Below are 23,338 nucleotides of genomic sequence, written 5' to 3'. Positions count from 1 at the left end.
AAATACATAGATAAATATTGTGGTTTCACTCCTTTTGCCTTCTTAGTATAGAAGTAAAGAGCTTGGTTCATAAGGAATTTTTCTAGCATTTCTATTTTTAGGATAGGAAAAAAAATAGGAATAGAAAATGTTAAGATGTAAAATATTGCCTGCTGTGACTGTTCCATTTGAGGCATGAGTTATACTTCCCCAACCCTGCCCTAAACTAGACCTTGAACTCACTTGAAATAATCAAGCCCTGTGAGTGGGCCAGCACACCATGGGAACTTTTATTCTACTCAGAGTTCCTTGTCAGAAAAAGACCAAGATAATAAATGTGTTGAGACACAGAAGAAATTTAACTTCCTATGCAACTTATTTTCTTATCTCTGATATTAAGCATTTCTTAGTATAATATACTTAATACAAGTATTTCTTAGTATCTCTGATACTAATAAATGATGCTTTGCTTTCTTTTTATACTGTGTCCATTAACCTGGTCTAAATTTATCTGATTCTTAAAGTGAAAGATCTCAATTTGGTAACTATAGACATTGGCAAATGAGCATTCCATGTGTGTGGTGGGCAGAGAGGAGGGACACCTTGAACTGAAACTATTGGCTTTTAATCAACAAAATTTGTCGTATTAGAGGAACAACATGATGTAGTGGACTTGGCATCAGGAAGATATGTATTCAAATTCTACTTTAAACACTTACCATATGTTTGACTAGGGCAAGTCACTTAACCTCTCTGATTCTTAGTTTTCCTCATCCATAATATCTATCTCACAGGAACTCAAGTGAGATAATATATATGAAGTACTTTAAATATTTGAGGGGGGTGGAGGGGGAAGGCAAAGCAATTGGGGTTAAGTGACTTGCCCAAGTTCACACGGTTAGTAAGTGTCAAGTGTCTGAGGCTGGATTTGAACTCAGGTCCTCCTGTCCTCCTGACTCCAGGGCCAGTGCTCTATTTACTTCACCACCTAGATGCCCTTTAAGTGCTATATTAATGTCAATTATTATTGTTGTTAATGTTATTACTGTAGCCATTCAAATTCCAGAAAATGCCAAGTCCTAGACAAGTAAAGATTTTTAAAATGTTTGTCACCTTTATAACAGAAGAAAGAGTTTTTCTAAGGAATTTAATTTTCAAATGTCATATCTCCATCTTAGAATCATGACATTTTAGAAATGACCTGGACCTTAGAAATTATTTAGTCCATCCCTCTCCCAAATGCTGCTTTATAGTTGAGGAAACTCATCTGTGTATCAGCTCTCCAAATGATACAAAACTAATAAGGTCTAGTGCTAGGACTAAACTAGAATCGCTGTCTCCTGATTCCCTAGGTCCATCATTCTTTCCACCCAGTTTTAAATTCTTCAAAATTATGGATCAGTGTTTAATGTCCCAGAGAATTATAATGTCTAAATACCATTCCTGTCTAAAGCCAACTGAATACCATACCTTGGATCAAGCTGTGAAGGAGAGAAAAAGGGGCTGATTTTTCCAGTTTGAAAAGAACCTTAGAGCAAATTGTGCTATCAGTGAGATGTGAGCACCTATGATAGGAATGATAGGTAGGGTTACAATGGAGATAGAGGTTTTTTTCAGTTTTCCTTCCTGATCTTTGCCCCCAGATGAAACCTCAAACTAATACAGCACATCCAGAGACTAATAGTATAACCTGGTTCACACCAACCTCCTGCTCTGTCCAAAACTAAAAACATTTTGGATTGAGCCCCAAGATTTTACAAGAGCGACTGTTAGCCTAGACATTACTCTGTATGAAAAAAATGCTGGATTGGATGCTTTTCTCACAATGAAGGGTCACTTTAGCTTAATGCAGCTGGCTTGAAAGCTCAGGAATGATCTTTTATAAATGGATAAGAAATGGTGGCTTTATCCCTGACTGCCTTCTATGAACTTATGGTCTGATATTCTTATGAAAAATTAACTCTTCCACCCAAGAACAAAGGGGAAAAAATATATTTCTTGGATAGTCTATTGATCCATCCACAGCTAGTAGTGTTATAAAAAAAAAAAAGCTCTAAATTTATTTATTTTATTTATAATAAACTCTTTACGACCTCAGAGAGAGAGCTCCCTCCATCAACTGACATTTCACTACATCATTTAATTATGAATGAAATGAATGAAAGGTTTCTTAGTGTGTACCAACTGGCTGCTCCCTGATGGAATGTCAGCTGGAGTCTAGAGTGCTGAAAGGGGGCATAGTTGCAAAGCTGATCACTCCACATTTTTCCTACTTCTTGTCCAGTTTTCTATGAAAGTTTAGACTTTGCTGTGTGGGAGTCAAGTGACACATTCAGATTTATGTTTGTCACCTAGTCTGTTATTGCCCAGTGTTATTGCAGATGTGTTTTCACAATTGGGGGTCAGAAACTTGGATTTTGTCATATAGTACTGCACTTTTACAAGAAACCCCCAAGAACATCCATCCCAAGAACATTGGTAATATTCTATTTCTTTTCTGTTAGACAAATTGTCTAAACAATTTGTTTGGCCATTTACCAATTAATTGACATCTGCTTCACTTCTAGTTCTTAGATACCACAAAAACTAGAGTAGTAAACTACACATAGATCATTTTTCTAATGGCAGTCATACCCATCTCTAAGTCATCCAAAGCCTGGACAGCAAAACTTTTTTTTTTATTATTTAAAAATTACCGAGTTTTTGTTTTTATATCAGCTTCATTTTCAAATCCCCTACTATCCAGAAAGCCTTCCAACATAATAAAGAAATAAAACAGAAAGTGGCGGGGGGGAGGGGGGAGAGGTGAAGGCATTTCAGCAAAACTAGTCAACACATTAATCAAATTTCACAGTAAGTGCAATGTCACATATGCATAATCTCCTACCTCTGTATTTTTCTCATCTCTTTTCTGGAGCTAGTCCTGGTCATTCTAATGACACAACATTTAGTTTCAGTTTTTATTCTTTATATTTACATGGTTTTGGTCATGTTGTAGATTGTCTTTCTGGTTCTACTAACTTTACTTCATATCAGTTCATGTGCATGTTCCCATGCTTCTCAGTATTTGTTATGATCATCATTTCTTTCTTTTAATTTTTAAAATTTTATTTAGTACTTTATTTTTCCCCAGTTACATGTAAAAACAATTTTAACATTCATTTTTAAAACTTTGAGTTCCAAATACTTCCTCTTCCTCCTTCCCCATACCTCCTCATTGAGAAGCAAGCAGTTCGATATAGGTTATACATGGGTACACATTCAAAATACTTCCATAATAGTCATGTTGTGAAAGAAAACATAGATCAAAAAAGGATGCTTCAATCTGCATTCTGCATTTAGACATCATCAGTTCCTTGTCTGGATGGTTAGCATTTTTCATTATAAGTCCTTCAGAGCTATCTTGGATCATTGTATTGCTGAGAATAACTAAGTCATTCACAGCTGATCATTTTACAATATAGCTGTTACTTTTTACATAGTACATTTCACTTTGCATCAGTTCTTACAAATCTTTCCAGGTTTCTCTGAGAATATCCTCATCATCATTTCCTATAGTACAATAATATTTCATCAAAATCATATAACACAATTTGTTCAGCCATTCTCCAATTGATGGGCATCCCCTTGATTTCTAATTCTTTGCCCCCAGAAAAGAGCTGCTATAAATATGTTTGTACATATAGATCCTTTTCCTTTTGGTTTTTTATTTCTTTGGGGATATTGCTAGCTTAAAGGGTAGATCTGATTTTATAGCCATTTGGGCATAGTTCCAAAATGCTCCACAGAATGGTTGAATCAGTTTACAATTCCACCAACAATGCATTAAGGTCTCATTTTTTTCCACATTTGCTTCAACATTTACCTTTACTGTCCTATTAGCCAATCTCTTAGGTGTAAGGGAGTACCACAGAATGGTTTTAGTTTGTATTTCTCTAATCAATATTGAGTTAGAGTATTTTTTCCATATGGCTATAGATAGTTTTGATTACTTCATCTTAAAATTGATTATATGTTTTGATCATTTATCAGTTAAGGAATGGCATGATCATCATTTCTTCAAGGTCAATAATATTCCACTACATCCACAACTTATTTAGCCACTCTGCAGTTTTCTACTGTTCTCTCCTCTCTGTATCTCTCTCTGTCTCTCTGTCTCTCTGTCTCTGTCTCTGTCTCTCTGTCTCTCTCTCTACTCTCTCCTCTCTCTCCCTCTGTCTCTGTCTCTGTCTCTCTCCCTCTCTGTCTCTCTCTCTCTGTGTCTGTCTCTCTGTCTCTCTCTACTCACTCTCTCTCTCTGTCTCTCTCTCTGTCTCTCTCTCTCTCTGTCTCTCTCTCTCTCTCTCTCTCACACACACACACACACACACACACACACACACACACACACACACACACACACGTGCTGATGTGACTATCTTGATCTCCTTGAAGTATATACCTCACACTGAGGTCTTTGGCCAAAGGGCACAGACACTTTAGTCATGAGATAACTTGAATTTTTTTCATCTCTTTTTTTCCCAGCAAACTCTAGACCCAATTGATGAAGTTGCTGCCCTCATTGCTGCCACTGTTCATGATGTGGATCACCCTGGAAGAACAAACTCATTCCTTTGCAATGCAGGGAGTGAGCTGGCAATTTTATATAATGATACTGCCGTCCTGGAGAGCCACCATGCAGCCCTAGCTTTCCAGCTCACAATCCGAGATGAAAAATGCAATATATTTAAAAACATGGAGAGGTAAAGCCAAGTGTTGATCCATTCCATATCTTTTTATATCCTGTCTTTTTAAATGCTTATTGTATTTCATTGCTGGTGATATTGCCATTGTAGCCATGGTCAACGTGACTACTCAATCGTGGGATTTTTAATGGTTTCTTGAGGCCTCTCTATGCCTAGGAGTGATGTGCATAGCCTGACTTTCTGATGGGAAACAGAAAAGGATATGGAAGGTAGAAACTCACCTTGACTCCCTAGCAGCCCCAAATTCTTTTTCCTGCATGAGGGGATCCCAACTCTAGGTCTGTATTTTCAAGTAAAATAAATCCCTGGGGAATGTGGGACCTGCTAGAGGGGAAAATTTTCTTGACTGACTAAATGCGTGAGTATGCATCACTTCTTTTGTTCCTTCTTGTGTGGAACAAACTTGTTATATTTGTCTTCTTAGCTTGATGTTTGAAAGAGGAGTGAATATCCTCAGGAGAAAGTTAGAAATTAGTCAGATTCAGGGGCAGCTAGGTGGTGCAATGGATAGAGCACCCACCCTGGAGTCAGGAGGACCTGAGTTCAAATATTACCTCAGATACTTACTAGCTGTGTAATCCTGGGCAAGTCACTTAACCCCAATTGCCAAGAAGGAAGGAAGGAAGGAAGGAAGGAAGGAAGGAAGGAAGGAAGGAAGGAAGGAAGGAAGGAAGGAAGGAAGGAAGGAAGGAAGGAAGGAAGGAAGGAAGGGAGAGAAAGAGAGAAAGAGAAAGAGAGAAAGAAAGAAAGAGAGAAAGAAAGAGAGAAAGAGAGAAAGAGAGAAAACTATAAACTAAGATTTCTTAACCTGGAGTTCATGAACTTGGCTTTTTAAAAAATCAATAATATTTTATTATAGTCAATTTCCTTTGCAATCCTACGTATTGTATTTTATGCATTCAAAACCATTATTCTGAGAAAGGGCCCATCCATAGGCTCCCCTAGACTGCCAGAGTGGTCCATAACACAAAAATGTTTAAGATCTCTCCTCCTATATTATCAGGCTACTGAGGCTACTAAAAAGCCTTCTAAATTGAACCCAGAGTTGTGATTCTGAGTCACAGATTATGTATAAATTTCAAGAAAAATATTTATAAAGATATTATCTTATATCATCAGAGTATGATTGATAGGGATAGCATTTACCCTTCTTCTACAAAATGTTAAACTTTTCACAATTTTATGGATAAAAAGTTTTAGATGGAGCAAGGAAGGGGTAAGAGGTAGTTTGCGCAAGGGATAAAGACAGCCTTGGAGTCAGGAAGACAGTGGCTCTGAGTCCTGCCAGTGACATATATTAACTGTATGACCACAGGCAAGTTTTTTAGCCTCTCATTGCTCTAGGCAACTCTCTAAGCCTATAAATTGCTGAAGAATTATCAATCTGTATTCATAGAGGAGATTTCCTCACTGGAAATTAATGTTATGAAATCACAGACATGAATGAATGAAAAAAAAATTAAGGGCAGAATAAATCAAGATTTCTACCCTCAGGAACTAGGCAGGGAAGAGAGTAATCAGTCTCCTGAACCAATGTGGAATAGAGAGGAAGAGAATATTACTCACTATTGCAGAGAGCAAAAGGGGCAGCTAAGTGGTTCAGTGGATAGAATGCTGGGCCTGGAGTCAGGAAGATCTGAATTCAAATCTGGCCTCAGACACTTAATAGCTTTGTCATTTAAGCAAGTCATTTAATGTATTTAATGTATGTTTTCCTTAATCCACTGGAGAAGGAAATGGCAAACCACTTCAGTATCCTTATAAAGAAAACCCCATGGGCAGTATTGACCTGCTGTGGTCCACAGGGTCATGAAGAGTTGGACATGACTGAATAACAACAACAATTTCAGAGAGCCCATGAACTTCCCTTGGAGCAGTGAAATTGAGAGCAGAAATCCCTGTCAGTCTCCAGAAAAATATTGATCTCACCTGCTTCTAAGACTGAAACAAATGCTTTCAATTTCAATAAAATAAGTGATGTCATTGCAATAAGAGAGGCATAGGTATTCAGCATTAGGGAAATGTTAGTCCTAACATGCACTCCCTTAGTTTGACATCTGCAATATTTTGCTCAGTTCTGGGTGCCCCCTTTTAGGAAGGATATCGATAAGCCAAACAGCTATAGAAGGGTGACGAGAATGGTGAAAGGCTTGGAGTTCATGCCCAGTGAGGATTAGCTGAGGGACCTAGAAGTATTTAGATTGCAAGAAAGGAGTTTTAGTGGGAAAATGATAACATCTTCAAATATTTGAAAGTATCTCCCATAGAAGAGGGATTATTAGACTTGTTCAGTGTGGCTCTTAAAGACAAAACTAGGAATAGTGGAGAAGTAGCAGACACAAACCAAGGCTTACTAAAAGGAAAACTTCCTCATAATTTGGGCAACCCTATGGTAGAAGAGGCTGCCTCTAGTGGTGGTGGGCTTCCCTAGGTTTGGAGGCCTTTCATTAAAGTTGGATGGCTACACGTTGTGTGTGTTGTAGAAGAAATCCTTGGTGAGATAATTAGATTCTGCCATTCTTCTAATATTCCCTACTGCCAGGTGATTCCCTTTTGGGTTTTATGGCCAAGTCCCTTAGGCATTTTAATGTGTCATAGTGTTTCCATCTATGTTCCATTCTTGACAGTTGCTGACTCCAGCCAGCTTCTGTCAAACCTGCTGCATATTTTAAAAAGGTGTTTATTCTCTGCCAAGCATTTCCTTCCTCTTCCTTACACAACAGTTTTAATGATGCCTTTTGTTTTTATATCACTGTCATTTCTGGATATATTCTCTACTCCCAGACACCACCATCATAACAAAGAAATTAAACCTTTCCTCCTTAACAAAAGAAAAAAAGATAAGTAAAAAATAACAGATAGACAGACCTTATCTGACAATGTAGTTAAAAAACCTGCCCAAGGAGGCCTTGACCTCTCACCTAAGAAGAGAGCTCTATTTCATTATCTTTTCTCTGAGAACAGAGTTTGGCTTCCTTCAAGTGACCATCTCATTTGCATTGTAGTAGGAATTTTGTATATTTTTCTTCTACTTCTAATGGTTTTATACTGTATCAGTTCATGAAAGGCAGAATGTTGTGAGGATTTGTCTCTAATATGAATTGGCTGTGTGACCTTGGGCAAGTCTCTTTAAACTTTCAGTAACCCCAGGCAACTCTTTAGGACTATAAAGTGCAAAGCCTCACATGTATAGTTGATATCATATTTCTTGCTTTCTCAGTGGGTTTGGGGAGGCAATGGAGGGAGGAAGAGAATTTGGAACTCAATTTTTTTAAGTGAAGGAGAAAAATAATTTTTAAAAGTCAGAGCAGATGCTGATTTACATTGGTAGAAAGTTTCCTCTTTGGGAGTTCCCTAATCAATGAAATCATATGTCCAACCCTTCCCTGCCCCCCAGATCATCAATTCATAAAAATCTTCCCATGTTTTGTTGTATTCCTTATATTTGCTATTTTTTACTACATAATAATATTCCATGAGGACAGCTGGGTGACACAATGGATAGAGTGCCAGGCAAGAAGGCTCTTCTTCAGTTCATATCTGACCTCAGACACTTACTAGCTGTGTGATCCTAGGCAAATCATTTAACCCTGTTTGCCTCAGTTTCCTCATCTGTAAATGAGCTGGAGAAGGAAATGGCAAACCATTCCAGTATCTCTGCCAAAAAATCCCAAATGGGGTCACACTATTGAAAAATGACTGAATAACAACAATATTCCATTACATCCATATGCACTAATTCCCCAATCAATAAACACTCACTTTGGTTCTTTTTTTAGTTCTTTACTACCACAACAAGTACAACTATGAAATATTTCTACATATTCTGGACCTTTGTTTCAAAGGGGTTTCTTTTTTGTTTTTTATCTCCAAGGTAAAAAACTATTCCAACAGTTTAGTCACTTTCCTTGTATAATCTCAAATTGTTATCCAATATTGCTTGTCTCTCCCCTTCTACTTCTTGCTCTCTGATATTTAAATTGTTGGCATAGTGGGTGTACACCACACAGATCATATTCTTTCTTTCAGAGGCATTTGCCTTCTCCCTGTCAATGATTAGTAGTAGAATTTCATTTGTCATTTTAAACAGGAATGAATATCGGACACTTCGCCAAGCCATCATTGACATGGTCTTAGCAACAGAAATGACCAAGCACTTTGAACATGTCAACAAATTTGTCAACAGCATCAACAAGCCCTTGGCAACACTAGAAGAAAACGGGGTAAGTGAAGCTTGCTTCGAAGATTGCCCCACATAATAGGCAGAACAAGGTCAGAAAACCCTGTAAGCCCATCATCATTATGTTTACCAGTGTCACTGTGATACCTTAGCTAAGAAAACTTGGAAAATTAGACAACCAGAGAGATTTAATTCAACAAACATTTACTATGCACCTAACACATGTAAAATATATGTTAGGCACTGGGCTACCAAGAAAGAAAACCGTGCAGCCCCCCTACCTTCAGGGAATTTAAGTACTAAGAGTGGGGATAGGACACATACACAAGTATGATGCAGTGTAGAATGTGACACAAGCAAAGGGAAGATCAAGGTAGGAAATGTGAATGAAGGGAACAACACTTTCAGAAGGAGGTGGGTGTAGGTTCAAAGAGGGGACCTGAAGGCATTATTTCTCAGAAACCACTATTTCCAGTGAAGCTCCTTTGTAAACCTTAAAGACTATGTAGATGTGAGAAAAAGACTATATCTAAGCATAATGATTGTGTCCTAGCCTTACAGTTTACTAGGGAAAGAAGTTCCTTGTAGTTTGTTCCAGTACTTTAAAAGTTACCATATAAGGAAGAATACTTTTAGATCTAATGTAAATCCCTCTTGGTATGACTTAGTAGTGGACTTAGGATCTTCTACAGGATGTGTTCTTCCAAGTTGAGAATGTCATCAATAACTCAATCCATGAAAAGGAAAATCTGAGTGTACTATAGTGGAATAGCCCATTTTTTCCTAGTTTCTTGATGAGAATGTTTTGTCGGGTCAAATAAGATTCTTTATTGGTATCTGCTCATATCTTACATACTCTTTATCTATATTGTTGGTCACTAAAACAAAGTTTCTTACAAAAATTAGACTTTTAGAGTTCTAGTGGCGTCTGGGATCAAAAACAAACCCCTCATAGGCATTTAAAGTCCTTCACACTCTGATTCCAACCTTCCTTTCCAGCCTTCATATCCATTACTCCTATACATACTTCCTACAGTTCAACAAATGGTTTACTTGCTTTTCTTCCCACATCATATTTAATTTCCCATCTTTGTACAGGGCTTGCCCATGCCTAGAATCGGCTCCCTTCTCACCACCATCTCTGAGAATCCCTAGCTTCCTTCAAAGCTCAGCTCAAGTATTATCTTCTAGATGAATCCCTTCTCCTTTCTTGGTTCCCCCCATCTCCCACTCATCAAATATTGCCTTCCCCAATGCCAAATTACCCTGTATTTACTTTGTGTATGTGTGTGTATTTTTACATGTGTCAAAAGCCAATCTTATCCTCCTTCCTAAGTCAAGATCCCTTCAATCCAATTCAGCAAGCACGTATGAAGCATCTGCCATATAAAGACACTAAATTTTTCAAAGACAAAATTTTAAAAAAAAATTCCATGCCCTCAGGGAGCTTCTTATATTCTAATGGAGAATACAAAATATACAAATATACAAGATAATTTGAGGAGGGAGAGATCCCTAACACTTAAAGGAATTAGGAAAGACAACTCACAGGATATGTTACTGGAATTGAGCTTTGAAGTAAGCATTCTGAGAGGTAAAGGTGAGAAGAAAATGTATTCTAGACATGGGAACTGCCAGGTTAAAGGCATGGAGGGAAGAGATAAAATTTTTACTTTAGAGAAAAGCAAGCAAGCCAGTTTGGCTATAAGTCAGAGTGGATAAAAGAGAGCAAAGCAAAATAAGTCTAGAAAGGGAGGCTGGAGCTAGTTTGCAAAAGCCTTTAAGCACTAGGCTGAGTTTATATTCTTTCCTAGGGGCAATGAGAAGCCATTAAGGATTTTTGAGCAGGGGAGTGACATGGTCAGACCTTAGGAAGATTTTTGGTAGCTATGTTAGGGAAGAAAGAGACCAATTAGGAGATTCTGGGAGCCTGACCTAGAGTAGAGGTTATATGAATAGAGGAATACACCCCTTCCTTTCATATTTTCCTTTTTCTGTCAATGACACAACCATTTTGCCAGTCACTCAGGATTGAAACCTGTAAAGCATCTGGGATTCCAACTTCCTTTTCATCTCTTATTTGCAATCTGTCTCTGAAATCAAGACAGTTTCTTCCTTAATATTATTTTCTGGATTCATTCTTTTCTCTCTATCCCTTTTACTACCACCCCTAATCAAGGTTCTCATCATGCCACTTAATTCTCTAGCAATTGAGTTATCTGCCTTTGCTCTCTTTCTTTTCCAGTCTGCCTGCACACGGACAATCATATTAGTCCCTAGTTGAGGAAGTGACCTAAAATACATCTTTCAGATTAAATTAAAACATGTTACCCTGACATTCAAGGCCTTTACTAAATATCTGAACTTATCTTTGCCTATATTCTATTCAGCTAGAGGGGACATTAGAGATTATTTAGCCTACCAGTCTCCCTTTTCATTTCAAAAACTTTTGATATCTTTTAATAACCTTTATAATAGATGTAAATATATTATCATATAATAGATAACAGAAAGATAACCTTTATCTCCTAATATGTCCCTCCCCATTCTCTACTCAGAGATCCATCTCTTTTTAATAAAGAATAAAAAAGAAAGTCCAATGATTTATGTGGTGTTCCACATGGATAGTTTCCCTACTCTGCAAAGAAGGGAGTGGCTTTCCTTATGTTACAGATAAAGAAATTAAAAGGTTAAGTAACTTCCCAAGGTCGAATAGTCGGTGACAATTCCAGAACCTGCATGTCTCCTGACTGCTGGTCAATTTCTCTTTTCACTCTGTCACATTGCCTCATTAAGCCCTCTTAGCCCTCCAATCTTTCAAAGAGCATCTTGAGATTATAAAAAATTTTTTGTAGTGAAGTAGTTAGCACTAAATACATAAAATCATATCTCCATGTTCTTGAGTTATCTCTGACTGACACACAAGGGGTTTCATATTTTATAGTGGTATTTTATCTCCCCTCCCACCTCAGTACCCCCGCCCCCCACTCCTTTCCCAAATCTTTGTGCATACACAGACTGGTATCTTCTACACTATTGGTATTGTATCTGAAGCATAGAAAATTCTAACAGTAACTTCCACTGTTAGGATATTTATATCCTGGAAGAAAATTTTGATGAGTGTTGCAATTTAATGACCTGTTGGGAAATTAGAGGTAGAAAGCATTTCAAATGCTGACTTCGTGTAAAAAGCTTTAAATTTGACTAAACAAATATTTATTATATTTATCATTTGATACATGAGGATACCTGGCTAGGTTCTGAAAGATATACAGAGAATAGATAAGACATGGCTACTGTTGACATGAAGCTAAAAATCTCGTAGGGAGATGGAATTAGACTAGCTGGCCTCTGAGAATCTGGGACATACCTGTGATACCTAGACAGTCAACAAGCATTTATTAAACATCTCCCATGTGCCAGGCATTATTCTAAGTACTGGAGATGCAAAGAAAGGCAAAAGACAGTCCCTGCTCTCAAGGAGATGACATGTATGATGTGATAAGTGTGCTGGGGAAGATGATTTGCAGACAACTTGTACAAACAGGGGATATACAGGATAAACTGGGGGTGGTCTCAGAGGGAATGCATTGTGTTTAAAGAGCTCTGGGAAAGGCTTCTTGCAGAATGTGGACTTTAACTGAGATTGGAAGGAAATCAGAGATGTTAGGAAGTAGGGAGAGGGTTCCAAGCTTGGGTGACAGTCAGTAAAAGTACTCAGAGTCTGGAGATGAACTGTCTGTGCAAGGAACAGCAAGGACATGAGAGTCACTGGATCTCAGAGTACACAGAGGGGAATAAGGTGTGAGAAGATTGAGAAGGTAGGAAGGGGCCAGGTTATGAAGGGCTTTTTAAAATTTTACGTACAAAAAAAATGTCAGTACAGCATGGTATCATGTAAAAGGAGTGTCAGGACCTAGGTTCTAATATTACCCTAACATTTCCTAGCTTTCCAACCTTGGCAAACCACTTGGCATCTTTGAATTTTAGTATCCTGATCTGTAAAATGGCAATAATGATACTTATGCTACCCAATTTATAGGGATCTTAAAAGAAAACCACTTTGTGAGCCTCAAAACACACTATACATATGAGTTATTGAAAAGAGATAGTAAAGGTGAGAGAGTCAAAATGCAAACATGAAAATTAAATTAAATTTTAACAAAATTAAATTCTTTAAATTTTGTCTAAATTTCTAAATTTTAATAAGAGCAGAGGAGCTAGTACTATATTAGGGTCAGAAAAGAAAAAGTCATTTCTGACTTGGGGGGACATTATTTAGTAAAATGGGAAGATAAATGATATGGTTTTCTTCCTCTCTCCTTGAACACAGAGAGGAGATAAGAAACAAAGCTTCATTCATTCGTTTACTTATTCATTCAATCAGTAAACATTTATTAAGCACTTATTGTGTTTACTTTTGCATAGCTCTGTAAGAGGTTCAAAGGGTCATAGATTAAGAGCGGGGAAGGACTTTAGAGTTCATCTAGTCCACCTCTTCCCCCCTTCCACTCCCCCCCCCCCCCCCCCTTTTTCAGATGAAGAAGCCCAGGAAGTCAAGTAATTTGTACAAGGTCACACAGATAATAAGTAGAAGAGTTAGGATTTGAACCCAGGTCCTTTGACTAGAAATTCTGCTCTTTTTCCACTGTGTCATACTGCCTCTCTATGGAGACAGATCCAAAAGAAACAAAAGACGGACACATACACATCATGGATCACTACATTTACATGATTAAAAATGAAACGGTCCCTTTTGGAACAGGCAGTTGGCAATGAAAATTAAAAGTGACAGCACAGACTGACAGAGAGGAAGTTGGCCTGACAACAGCAAACATTTGAATAAATCCAGACATATTTGTCAAATGTGAACATCATTTCATTCACTCATGGCCTTCCAAAAGACAGAAAGTCTTTCCTTAAATAACTAGCCCTGCTTTTAGAAATATTAACAGAAGAACAATTCATGAATTTGCTCATTTAGCCTGGAGAAGGAAAGAATTAAGGGACTGATGGTGATGTAATCATTATCTTTAACTATTTGAAAGACTGCCATATAGAGGAGGGGCCAGACTTAACTCCATGTGACCCAGAGATACCTAAGAACATTGGGTGGGAGTTATAGACAGGCACATTTCTGCTTAGTATAAGGAACACCTTTCTAGTTTGTTATTAGACCCATGAAATAATGAGTTTTCCAACATCAGTGGTATTCTAATAATCCAATGAATTTGCAGTGTCATCAAATGTGGGTATTCCTTCAGTGATGCAGATTACAACCCAACTATGCCTGTTCATCCTCTTCTATTCTTTTCCTACTATATTCGTGTTCTACCATAAATTCACCATAGGGGATCCATCTAATATGTTAAGGGCCTTCCCAGCATTCTCCTGACATAATCAGAATACAGTGACACATGTGGATTGTCCTTTATCCCTCACTCTTTCCACATGAATGGCCCATGTTATTTTTCAGTCATACATTTCACTGACATCCTTTGCATTACTCCTCTCCCAGCGATGCTTTGTGAGTCATGTATAGCGACCTTCTCTCATCCTCCATGTGCTTCTCCACTGCCCTTTGGGTAATCCCCAACTTCAGTTCTTCAGACATTGTAGTGTTGTAATGCCAATTTAATTTCCCATGTGATTTAATTTAATTTGTTAGGGTCGTTCTTCAGAGTATTCATGATTCAATTCAGGGTTTTATTTGATGGTCTCTGAGGTCCCTTTCAATTCTTAGTCTTTCATTCTAATTATTGTTTCCCATACAGATTCATCACTTTATCATCTGTAGTTCTTTTAGGCTCACCTCACTTCCAGCCTATTCCATCTGTCTCTAGGACAGTAGATTTTGGATGACCTGTTGTCACTTCAAACTCAACATGCAACAAATTGAACTCATCTTTCCCTACAAATTGGCTCCTCTTCCAAACTTTCCAATATGTATTTCTTTATTCAAACCTTCAGGGAGATTTCAGGGGAAATCTAGAAGTAATCTATGATCTTCCTTCTTCGTCTGAATCATATCTTGTTGTTTCTTCCTTTGAAATGTCTGTTGGACTCATCTTTAGTTTGTGCCTCTAACTTGCTGTGTGCCAAGGGGCAAGTTATATCACCCTCTCCTGGCCTTAGTTTATTCATCTATAAAATAAGCAAACTATCTTAGAAGACTTTTAAGGGCCCCTTTTTGAGATAAAACCTATGACTGTATGATTCTTTGATTGCATTCAATTCCTACTACCATCACCTTAACTTCACATCCTTATTAACCCTAGTCTTAGATTATTTCAAAACCCATTTAACTAGTCTGCCTGACTATAGTCTCTCCCATAAAATTTGTTCTACCTAACATTACCAGGCTAATCGCCCTACTTAACATTTTCACCATAGCATTCCCAACTTCAGAAACCTACAACATTTCTTTAATGACTACGTAGAATCATATAAATGTCAAAATTCAACTCTAAAATGAACATTAGGGATCATCTAGTGAGATTCACTCCTTTTACAAATGCATAAGCTAAGGTCATTTAGCACATTAATGGAAAGCCTGACATGATCATAATATCATAGATCTAAAAATGAAAGAGACCTCAGAGGCCTCTAATCCAACTCCTTCATTTTACTAATGAGGAAACTGAGGCCCAAGGAAGTACAGTATTCTTCTTCCAATAGTTCTTGAAGACCACAAAATAAAGCAGCATGATTTGATTTCCTTTATTTTCTTTCTTCCTCCTCTTTTATCTTCTTGCTATACTATCTGAGCTCTTCCCTACTTCCTACTGCCCCTCTTTTCCATATATCCATTTGCTGCTGAGATGGTCAATCACTAAAGTATATTCATTGTCAATTCAAAAAAAATTTTTTAGCAGAAATGCTGTATCTTAGCACATTGTGGGGAACTCCTTGCATAGGAACTCCCTCTAACAATACAGATTAAAATTTGTTTATGACAGATAAATCCAAGGAAGTTTTCTGAGATCTAATGACTTGTCCAAGGTTATACAACTAGTTATGTGTCAGAATCAGGATTTGAACCCAGATATTCTTGACTTCCAGTCCAAAGACCTATCCACTATACCACATTGCCACATTTTACATTACATTCATGGTCAACCCTCGGTAGGATCTAGTGGGGAGGGGGTGGTAGTACAGGAAGAAGGCAGCTGAGGAGCCACTAACTGGGTGCTACTTATCAGTGACTAGACAACCAATGGCTAAATCCAGCTCTAGTAAGAACAGGGAGTTGGAGTGAGAGTCAATAACCATTTGTTAAGCTCTTACTATGTGCCAGGCACTGTACTAAGCATTGGGAATACAAAGAAAGGAATGACAGCCCCTTCCCTTAGAGAGCTTGCAGTCTAATGGGAGATGAGAACACAATAAAAAGAAGTTGGGCAGAGGGGGTGTACCTGGTACAGGACATGATGAAGTTTTACATCGGGTGGGAAATGATCTGAGGAGGTATGAGTTATAGGGTTGATGTCATCTTGCAGTATGATGAGTTTCTGAAGACCATGAAGTCCATGGATGTAGCTAGGAAATGATGAGGTGAATTCCTTGGGTCCCTTCCTTAAATGGTCAAGGATCAGAGAGGAACTCTCTGATATCCACCCTCACCTTCTCCAGCCAGGGGGGAGGAGGGGCTCCACGGACAGGGGTGCTGATGAGGCATCAGTTTTGAATTGATTTCATCTTACACAATGATAAATTTCTGGAGAGAAAAGCAATCAGCTGGGAAATGATGAGGTCCTGGGTGCTCTCCTTAAATGTTGGAGGATCAGGGAAATTCTTTTTTTTTTTGGTACTCTCAGGCTCAAACAGATTCAAACCATAGAATTTTTAAAAAAATCAGCCATGTACCACACACAAGTAAATTGCAGCATAGGACTTATAATTCCCCTGAAACTGGTAGGTATTTGGTGTTTTTCAAAAAGAGAAGTACAAAATGGTCAACTTACCCATTATTCAATAAATATACCATATAATTCAGTACCATATTAAGAGACAAAGTGACATTGTGAAAGATATGGATAAAGAAGAAAAGGAAGAGAGATTGACAGAGATGTAGGGGAGGGAGACAGGGACAGGTTAATGTCTTCCCAACCAGCCTTCTTGCTCCCCATGGTGGCCCACTTCCCTCAAGCCTCTGCATAGTATCTAGAGTGATGGACTTGGAGCTAGGAAAATCTGAATTTGAATCCGACTGCCAACACTAACAGCTGATACCATTCACTTAACCTCCCTAAGCCTCAGTGTCTTGATCTACCAAATAGGGATAATAGTACTTACCTCACAAGGTTGTTATGAGACTTAAATGAGAAAAAAATACATAAAGCCTTTTGTCAGTCTTAATCATATAATGCCAGCTGTTTTGTTTATTACTGTTATTATTATTTCTGGACCTCAGTTTCCTCATCTGTATAATGAAAGGTTTAGATGAGATGGTATTCCCTTTTAGCTTTAATATTGCAGGTTTCTAGAAGCATTTTTTGTCTTTGTATTTCCATGACATAATACAGTGTCTTACAAATAGTATGTCCTTAATAAATAAATAATCCTCCTTAATAAATGTTTGTCGAATTGAATTCTTGCCTTGGATTACCAAGAGAACAGACTGATTACTCACTCTTCTTGTCTTAGTGGTTAAGAAAGATGTACTCAAGTAATTGAGCTCTTAATGCCAGCAGACACAACCATGCTTTTTTTGTACTTGCTCATCTCCCAGGCCAACACTGGTGATGGAGAATTAGTCAAAAGTGTGCTCACATCTCCAGAGAACCGAATTCTTATCAAACGGATGCTGATCAAGTGTGCTGATGTGTCCAATCCATGCCGTCCACTAGAACAGTGCATTGAATGGGCTGGGCGGATCTCTGAGGAGTACTTTGCACAGGTAAGAAGAGAATTTCTAAAACTCAATTCCTTAGACTTTAATCAGAGCTTGTCTTTATAATAAAATATGAACTCCTACTTAGTTTTAAAAACCCTTTATGACCTGACCTCAACCTATCTTTCCAGCTTCATTGTATATTACTCCCTATCCCACACTCTATGATCTAGTCAAATCAATCTTCTCTCTCTTCCTCACACATGTCTCTCCATCTCCTATCTCTGGTCCTCATGCCTGGAATGCACTCCCTCCTCTCATCCTCCTTATAGAATCCCTCTCTTCCTTCAAGATGCAGCTCAAGCCCGTAGGCATCTCAGACTCAATATGTCCAAAACAGACTTTTATTATCTTTTCCCTGAAACGCTCACCTCTTCCAAATGTCCTTCTTACTGTTGAGAGTACAACCACCTACCCACTCATTGAAGCCTGCAACCTTGTTGTCCTCCTTGACTCTGTCACTCAACCCCCATTTCCAGCCCATTGTCAAAATCTTGGCATTTCTAACATCATAAAACCTTTCCACTAATCCCCTTCTCTGTACTCACACACCCACCACCCCACATGAGATCCTTATCACCTGAATTGTGGTATTAGCCTTCTAGCTGATCTCCCTGACTCACATCTGCATACTCCAATCTACCTTCTACTCAGCTACCATGGGGACTTGTCTAGCATAAGTCCAACCATGTCACTCCCTCCCCATCACCCCCACTCTCACCATACACACTCAGTAAGCTCTAGTGGCTCCCTATTACTTTCAGGATCAAATATAAACTCCCCTGTTTCACAATCAAGGCTTTTCATAACCCAACTCTCTCCTCCCCACACAGCATTCTTACACTTGGCTCCTTTCCATACACTCCACTAACCAATTCCACTAGCCCACTTGGTATCTCTCTAACATGAAACTCCATCTCCTGTCCTGTTGTTCTATCCTAGCCAGCTCCCATGCTTGGAACCCTCTAACCCTTTACCTCTGCCCCTTTGTCTTCTTGGCTTCCTTCAAGACTCAGCTCAATTTCTGCTATTCCTAACCCTCCTGAAAGCTAGTACTCCCCTTCTCAGACTGCCTTCCATCCACTCTGTTTGTGTCTTGTCACATAACTAATTCTTAATCTGTTGTTTCCTCCATTTGAATGGAAGCTTCTTGAAGGCAAAGGCAGTGTTTTTGCCTGTCTTTGTATCCCTAAGAATTTAGCACAATGCTTTGCACACAATAAGCACCTAAGCGACTGAGCCACTGACTGACCTACATTGAACTTTTGCTGATCCTCTCAACTGCTAGTGTCTTTCCTCTCAAACTACCTTATATTCAGCTAATTTGTATTTATTATTTTTATTTTTATTCTGCATAACCTCTTATATGTTCTTGTCTCCCTCATTAAAATGTAAACTCCTTACCAATAGGGATTGTTTGCTTCATTGTATTTGTATCCCCGGTGCCTTCCATAGTGCCTGACACATAGTAGGCTCTTAGTACTTGTTGACTGATTATTGGATTCCTCTTTAAATTAGGCCACTGTAGTAGTAATTGGTTATACTCCTCAGGTGAACTGCTAGACAGCAATGCAATGACTCACTGGTGTTGACAAATTTTTATATTATGAGTGGATGAATGAAAAGGCATTTATTAAGCTCTAACTGTGTACCAGGAATATGCTAAGCACTTGAGCTACAAATTTAAGTCCCTCTCTTGAAGGAACTTTTATTCTAATAGAGAAGACAACACACATAAGGGAATGTGAATGAAGTCATTTGGCAACTAATTAACATGTCCTTTCCAGAAACAGAAGTATTGATTTGAGTCCATAAGAGGTGGAAGGCAGGAAGGAGCAAGGAAAGGGAGACATGGCAGAAGGAAGACCAGAGGGCATTGTGGTGGGCCTGGTAGTGCCTAGACATGGTCAGCTTTCATCAGTCAGGTGTACAGTGCCCCAAGATGGCAGCTAGAGTGCCAAATCAGAGTTGGAGAGTGGAGTGCAGTAGCCTGGCAGGAAAGAAAGAATTTATTCAGGAAAGAGGAAATATAAGGGGAAAAGAAGATGAAGTTTTATCACACTAAAATAGGACTAGATGACAGCAGAACTTAACTTAGTATTCAGAGTCTTCAAAGGAGATAATATGTGGGAAGGTCACTTGTAAATAGTCTCTAGTTCTGTAGAGGTACTGAATCCTTTAAAAGAACTGAGGCGTTGAAGGAAATAGGGGAAGGAAAGGTTATAATAGGACTCACTCTGGAATATATCTGCTTGTGTTCTTCACATAACGTGGTCTGCAGTCTTGAAACATAGTGTAGTGGTAAGATAATGAGGTAAGAGTCTGGATACCTGGGTTCTAGCCTTGGCTGTGCCCTTAGCCAGTTGTGTGACCCTAAGCAAGATTCTCTCTGAGCTGGAGTTCTTTCTATCCATCCATCCATCTAGCTACCGTGTTTCCCCGATAATAAGACACTCTCTTATTATTTTTTTGGACAGAAAAACACCAGAGGGCTTATTTTCAGGGGAGGGCTTATTTTAATGAACATTGACAGCAATTTTAATAAACAGGTAAATGCGAACAAAAAAATGTACCTTTATTCAATAAGCAAATCACTGGGGAAGGACAGGATGATGCGCTCACTGCTGCAGCTCTGATTGGATGCAGCTCGGAGCACGGCGTGCGTTTCACGGGGGGGGGGGGGGGGACGGTGCATACAGAGGGTACCGTAATGTAGCGTGTAGCGCAGGGGATCACCTTCACTACAGTAGCAATCTCAATAGGGCTTATTTTCGGGGGAGGGCTTATTTCAGAGGAATCTTACACAGTAAGGGGAGGGCTTATTTTCGGGGAAACACGGTAGCTAGCTAGTATATAGACAGTACATATAAACACATACATACATATACCACATATATATGTATAAAATGTATATATACAGTATCTCAAAAATCTTAGTACAGTTTTAAGCTTATACACACATGTATTTGTGCATATGTATATACATATATACATTGTGTGAAGATATGTGTGTATATATATGTATATATGTGTATGCCATTTTAAAAGGTGAGCAAGACAGGAGTTATAACACACACACATATATATACATATGCATGTGTGTGTATCTCTATCAACATATGTATGTATATGTGTGTATTCATATATATACATATGTATATATATGTTGTATGTATTGTATAAAATACCTGCCTTGCCCACCTCACAGAATAGTAGCAAGACTCAAATATGGGAGAACTGCCCTAGATAGGGGGTAGCATGGAGAAGGGAGGATAGAGAGAAAGATCGAGAATAATTATAAGTAATTGACTTTATAGCCTGGTGAGAAACATTAACTGAACTAGGTAGAAGCCATGGTTACTTAAATCTGGTTTTAAAATATGTTTTATGTTAAAATGACCTTACTTGGACATATCAAAAAGTTCCTATACACATTCTGGAAAACATGCTCTGATGCCAACTTTTGTGCTCTGGCTTCTGAGGTGTTTTTCACCAGCATTCTTATATTGGTTACAGTTTGAGTCCATGTTTTGCCTAGAGAATTCATTCTAGTCAAAGCATGCCAAGGAATAATGTGCACTCTTGGAAACCCTCTGCTTTCATTCAAGGACAAAAAAAATTGTAAAAGTCAGAAAGTCTGTGACATTTACAGACAAATCCCTGCTTTTTATTGAAACTCCAATAAACTCAGGATGCAGATTTCACTGGACTCCTAACATAGCCATACAGAAAAGACACAGACTCTTGTATCTTAGAACTGGGAAAGCTCTTAAGAGGACCATCTAGTCCAACCTCCTTCATATTACAAATGAGTAAACTGAGGCCCAGAGAAGTTCAATATTTCAAAGACAGCCAATTAATACTCGTGCCTTCCCTCTACAAATTATTGCCTATTTTTTCTATGTATGTCTCATTCATACATAGTTGGTTACATGTTGTCTTTCTCATTAGATTATAAGCTCCCTGCAGGCAGGGACTATCTTTGCCTTTCTTCCTATCCCCAGCACTTAGCAGAGTGACTGAACAATAGCCAGGATGAGAACCTGTCTCCCTACTCTTAGAGCTCTTTCCACTTTCTCATGCACCCTTAGAATCATAGAATCTCAGAATTATGAGGAACCTCCGAGAGCATGTATTCCAGCCTCTATATTCAAAAAGAACTCAACAAGATCCGACAAGAATCTCTTCCACAATATTTCTGACAAATCATGCTGTCATTCCTGTGATTAAGAAATTTAGTAGCTCATCATTGCCTCTAGGGTAAAATACAAACTCCTCAGATGAATAAACTGAGACCCAGAGAATTCACACAGGTTTATATTTGTGCTTTAAGAATATCAATTTGACAACCATGTGGAGGATTGGTAAGAAAAAGGAGAGACTTGAAACGGGGAGACAAATGAGTAGATTATTATAATAGTCCAAGCAAAAGGCAGCAAGGACCTAAGCTAGCATGATGATTGTTTGAATAGAGAGGAGGAAACAGATGCAGATGTTGCAAATAGAATTAATAAGACTTGGCAATGAATTGGATATGGAGGGTGAAGGACAGTGAAGAGTTGAAAATTATTCTGCAGTTATAAACCTAGGAAATTAGGAGATTGGTGCCCTTGCCAGAAATAAGGAGTTTATATTAAACACATAGATTATTTGTATTAAACATAAAGATTGAGATTCCAGCAGAACATCCATATAAAGATGTCTGACAGTTGAATATGTGGGGCACACACTCAGGAGAGAAATTGGTATATAAATATGGGTGGGACAGATACTTAGGAGGGAAGTGAGGGTTAGATATATAGATCTGAGAGCTAGGTATACAGAGATATAATTAAACCCATGGTAAATAACAAGACCAGTACGAGAGACTGTAGAAAGAGAAGGGAGTCTAGAACAGAACTCTTGAGTACACATACAAATAGCAATGATATCTTGATGACCCTTCAAAGGAGAATTAGAAGGAACAAGCAGATGGGTAGGATGACAATAAACAGCAGTGTCATGAAAACCCAAGGAGAGTATCTAGGAGAAGGAAGGTGGTAAGTAGTGTCAGAAGCTACAGAGAGGTCAAGAAGGATGTGAATTGAGGAAGAGTCATTGGTGACCTTCGAGAGAGCAATTTCAGTTGGGTATTAGGGTCAAAAGCCTGAATGCAAAGGGGGTGAAAAGTGAGTGGGAGTTGAGAAAGCAGAGGCAAGAAATGTAGACAGGTTTTTCCAGGTATTTGGCTATGAAACAGGGAGAAATTATAGATGGGGGTGGAGGAGGGAGTAGGGTCAAGTGAATGTTGTTCTAAGCATTGGGAATATCCTGACATAGATGGCATGAATGGCACAGAAATGCCAATGGATGAGGACAGAATGACAAAGAAAGCAAATATAATTGAAGGGGCTAACTCCCATAGGAGTTGGGATAGGGAATATTAAAAGCATCAGTGAAAGGGTTGCCTGAGCAAGAAGAGCTTTCTTCTTCTTCTTCTTCTTCTTCTTCTTCTTCTTCTTCTTCTTCTTCTTCTTCTTCTTCTTCTTCTTCTTCTTCTTC

General features: G+C 38.5%; 1 protein-coding gene across 2 annotated transcripts in view; it reads left to right on the top strand.

Annotated features, from left to right (window-relative positions):
- Window positions 1-23,338, top strand: part of PDE8A (phosphodiesterase 8A) — a 266,963-nt gene that overhangs the window by 236,605 nt on the left and 7,020 nt on the right. For both annotated transcript variants that reach the window (XM_069098725.1, XM_069098726.1), the window contains 3 exons: window positions 4,504-4,721; window positions 8,815-8,947; window positions 17,636-17,803. In XM_069098725.1, coding sequence (XP_068954826.1) covers window positions 4,504-4,721; window positions 8,815-8,947; window positions 17,636-17,803 — 519 coding nt within the window. The remainder of the gene's footprint in view (window positions 1-4,503; window positions 4,722-8,814; window positions 8,948-17,635; window positions 17,804-23,338) is intronic.

The sequence above is a fragment of the Petaurus breviceps genome, unplaced genomic scaffold, assembly GCF_028583685.1.
Source record: "Petaurus breviceps papuanus isolate PSGF00001 unplaced genomic scaffold, PetGlider_PUasm1.0 37, whole genome shotgun sequence".
Lineage (NCBI taxonomy): Eukaryota > Metazoa > Chordata > Mammalia > Diprotodontia > Petauridae > Petaurus > Petaurus breviceps.
The sequence above is the reverse complement of the archived record's forward strand: the minus strand, read 5'-3'. Positions and strand labels throughout refer to the sequence as shown.